Genomic DNA, 4,341 nt, shown 5'->3' with positions numbered 1-4,341 from the left:
GGAGGGTCTGAGGGGATGTGCTAGGGAGTGGGAGCAGCAGGGGAGAGGTCAATGGGGGAGAAAGGAGACATAAGTAATACTTTAAACAATAAAGAATTTAAATTAAAAAAAAAAAATAAAAATAGAACAAATTGTTACATTAAAAAAAAGAAGTGGACCATTCTATGTTCCCTTTTTGTTTTCTCACTTCTACCTCAACCTGTCTACATTCTTGTTTTTAAATTTTGTTTTATTGATTAAAGTATTACAAAGAGTATTACATATGTCTCCTCCCCCCTCACCCCCCTTTGACATTCCCCCGGTCCTGTCTACATTCTTTATTCATAAAGAATAAAGCTACATAAAGCATTTTGAGGGATGTGAATACTTAATTCCTTGCATTAAACTTGTAATATCCTTGGCAATTCACATACCTTATCTCATTTTCCTTCTTTTGAATAAGCATTCCTTGAGAACTGTTACGTGCTAGAAACAAGGCATTGAGATAGGAAGGTGGCCTAGAGGAGTGCATGCTCACTGGGGAGACTTAGAGGATTCATTAAAATGTAACTGTAACAGGAGCATGCCAAAGTGCCATAGGAGTACAGAGGTGGGAAGCTTTGCCTTGGTCTTGGGCCTGAGTTTTCCCTTGGCAGCCCGGCCTCTGTGAAGGCCTCGTCAGCAGAGACACGAGTGGGTTATGTCCAGAACAGAAAGCTCTGGTTCTTCTATTAACTTAGCTATTGATTTGTGCTAGGTGTGGCCTTGCCTTCCACACCACCAGCCTGTCTGTTAAAGTAGGAATAGAGTAAAATCGTATATTATAAAGTGTTGGGGAAGAGCAAGTAATGAAATGATGCCTTAAATCTTTTCTAAAAAGACTTGCCATATGTATGTGTTGGGGGGAGGGGAAGGCTGCTAAAAATAAACTGTGGAAATACTTATATGTGTTAGATAAAATATGCAAATTAACAATGAATTCCAGATCTTTTTTCTTTTAAAATAGTTTCTTATTTCTAAAATCCTTTTGCCTCTTTAGGTGATTAAAAATTCTGGCAATGTCCCAAAAGAGAGGATAGCAGAGGATTTTGTGTGGGCTCAATGGGATATGGCCGAGCAGAGATTATACTACATTGACCTGAAGGTAAAAGCTAGTCCGGTGGCCCTCCTTTTTATAGGGACAATTGACTTTTGACATTATCGTTATTGTAATTTACTAGTGACTGCATTTTCATTGATGGTTTATTGAAAAGAATGAAAAGCTTTTCACTACTGTTTGCTTCTCGGCTGCTTCTTTCTCTCTCATGCCCTTTTTGTTTTTTTTTAACTCGTGTTTTTGTTGGTTTTAGTGGGATAAAATGTCATTTATTTGGTTTCCTCTTTTAGAGATCAAGGAGTACCTTAAAATGTATCCAGTTTTGTGCTGATGAGAACTTTAACCTCATGGTAAGTCCAGATAATGACTGGGCTAGAGGAAATTTTTTTTAACATGGTGCTGCCCCCTTTTAAAGAGAATTGTCATCATTAACAGCATTTTAGCACGCTTGATGTGCTATTTGTTAGTTGTGTGAACAAGTAAAATAGTTCTTGCCATCTCAAGGCTTCACCACTATAGCAATTGCAATGAATATACACAGGAAATTTCTGATAAGTGAATTCTTCCCATGAAAGAAACAAGTGTAAGAGTGAGGATTAGTAGAAGGAAATAGGCGTGGTCTTATAAGTCATTGATGCCACGGGATTTATGAAGGTGGAGGATTTGAGAATCAGGTCAGTGAGAGGGCAGAGTTTAACTGGTAAAAAACTAGCACGACTCCTGAAAAAGCTATTTGGAATGCTACCCTTGGGCTGAGGAGTCATAAATATTTTTATCTGTAATGGACAGGACATTATTATTCTTCCTGATGAGGACTGATATTGGTCTAGATTGGCATTATACCGTTATAAGAATTCATTTATTCCTCCTGCACCTCTCCCCCCTTTTTGACTCATCCACGCTCCTGCTAAAGACACCAGTTCTTTCCTTATGTGGTCATCTGTGTCTTGTAAAAGTTTACTCCCTTTAAGTGGCTTATTATATAATCCGTTTATGATACTCAAATCTGAAACAAAGTTTGCCAAGTATTAACCCTTTGAGAAATAAATATAGGTGAATCTTGTGATTGCAGTAAGCTCCACAATATTCCCGATGGACTTTTTGTGCTGTGTGTCTTCAGGATAACCTCTGAAGACGATGATGGTTAAATGGGCTGTTCGTCATTAGGCGAGCGCAGCAGTGTCAGGCTTCAGCACTATTGTCACTGAACGTCATTTTTTGTTTGTTTTCTCCTGACTCTGTGACAGTTTGAAGCACCTTTGGACATATCATTAAGTGACTCAGGATTTAAGTAAGTTGTTCAAAGATTTCTCTTAATTTTCATAGACACTTGTGGGCAGAATGGATATATTGATGCCTAATCTATGGCATGTAGACAAAAGGATAGTCAGATATTCCATGTCTTCTCTTATCCTTGTGTTTTCTATAGGGAATAGAAACAGCTTTGCCAAGCATGAACACAGGGTGTTTCCATGTAAAGCCAATTGTGCTGATTTTTGTAGCCATTTATTTCTGTAGCTGTCTCTGCCTATTCTGATCCACGGAAGTACGCTTCTGCCTGTGGTTCAATAAAAGGAGCCCGTGAGTCAGAGACAGCACATTTAAATCAAACATAAAAACCTTTTCTGTAGCCATCAAAGAGGTCAATCCACTTGTAGCTCAGCTGAATCTATTGAGTTATGTCTTTTCTGTTTTCCTTTTTACACAAAAGGTGATTCCCACCCCCGCCCCCAGACTATTTTAGTAAAAACATGAAACACTTTTGAAAAACTAGACACAACACCATCAGTGCACAGAAAAAGGAAAGTCTTCTTGAATTAGAGCAATGATAATCCCAAACTATTCGATGTTTTACTAGCTTTATTTCATCATATATAAATGTCCAGTTGCACTTATTTTGAAACATATGCAGTCCTGTAAATCAGAAAAAAATGGAAGTTGAAAATAATTTTTTTTCTGTTTCCCAGACCATATCATTTATGTATCATGTATTTTTTTTTAAAAAAAATAACTGTTTTATGGAATTTTTAAACAAAAGAATGTATATACTTAAAATTTTCAGGGACATGTCTCTACTTCTATAGGTATTTTTTTAGTGGTTACTATCCTTTGCAAGGGAAGTTATTTTATTTTATTTTTTTAAAATATATTTTATTGATTTTTTACAGAGAGGAAGGGAGAGAGATAGAGAGCTAGGAACATCGATGAGAGAGAAAAACATCGATCAGCTGCCTCCTGCAACACCTCCTACCGGGGATGTGCCCGCAACCAAGGTACATGCCCTTCACCGGAATCGAACTTGGGACCTTTCAGTCCGCAGGCCAATGCTCTATCCACTGAGCCAAACCGGTTTCGGCACAAGGGAAGTTATTTTAAATGCATTCAACATTTTTTGCCTTTTATGTTCTTAGACTTGTCAACTTTGGATGTGGTTATCTTCAAGATCAAGAGAAGTTATGCAAATACCCGACTCTGTGCGTTTTTACCAACCGTACAGGTAGAACCAGCGTTGCATTTACCAATTTGTTCAACTGTACTTGAGTTCTATACAAAATGTAGTCAGTGTTTAGTTGTATGTATCTTGAAAGTGAAATATAATGGCCACATTTTCCTATAAGTGATCATTTGGATTTTTATCTAACAGATTACTTTCTCCGCTGTAATTTTATAAATCTGCTAGCTATATAAAATAAGCTATATTCAACAGGGTTATTGTTTTAATAGTTATTTTTGTATTATTGTTCGAACAGAGGAGATAGATTCACATTTAATCAGCCTACATTTTCTCTCCTGCTTCATCTTGAACAAATAGCACAGTGATGGAGATGCTTCTTGCATCAGACTTGCTTAATTTCTAGTTGGTCCTTGTTCATATCCTTGAGGGTCTCACTAGATTTATGGAGGGTCTCACTAAATTTATCGGCGGTTTCTAGAAGATTCTTGAGTAACCTTATAACCGTGGTTTTGAATTCTATATCCCGTAGTCTGCTTTCCTCCATTTCTGTCATTTGTGACCTGTTTTTTTGTCTCCTCATTTTGGCTGCTTCCCTGTGTTGATAGAGTAGCTTTCTGTGCTAGGTGTCCTATAGGGCCCAGTGGCTCAGCCTCCCCAATTACCTGAGGTGGAAGCTCTTGGTGCACTCCTTTGTGGCTGTGTGCACAGTTTTGTTGAAGTTAAGCCTTTATTGCTGTTGATATCACTGGGAGGAATTGACCTCCAGGTCAGTTGGCTGTGAGGACCAGTTGTGTCTATAATGGAAGTTTCT

General features: G+C 37.9%; 1 protein-coding gene across 1 annotated transcript in view; it reads left to right on the top strand.

Moving 5' to 3' along the window:
• GSAP (gamma-secretase activating protein) overlaps positions 1–4,341 on the top strand; it is a 53,792-nt gene that overhangs the window by 6,917 nt on the left and 42,534 nt on the right. The window contains exons 5-8 of the mRNA XM_015571259.1: positions 1,019–1,123; positions 1,366–1,425; positions 2,323–2,366; positions 3,487–3,572. Of these exons, the coding sequence (XP_015426745.1) occupies positions 1,019–1,123; positions 1,366–1,425; positions 2,323–2,366; positions 3,487–3,572 (295 nt within the window). The remainder of the gene's footprint in view (positions 1–1,018; positions 1,124–1,365; positions 1,426–2,322; positions 2,367–3,486; positions 3,573–4,341) is intronic.

Source organism: Myotis davidii, unplaced genomic scaffold, assembly GCF_000327345.1.
Source record: "Myotis davidii unplaced genomic scaffold, ASM32734v1 scaffold125, whole genome shotgun sequence".
In the NCBI taxonomy this organism is placed as follows: domain Eukaryota; kingdom Metazoa; phylum Chordata; class Mammalia; order Chiroptera; family Vespertilionidae; genus Myotis; species Myotis davidii.
Note: the sequence above shows the minus strand (reverse complement) of the source record. Positions and strands in the feature narration are given on the sequence as shown.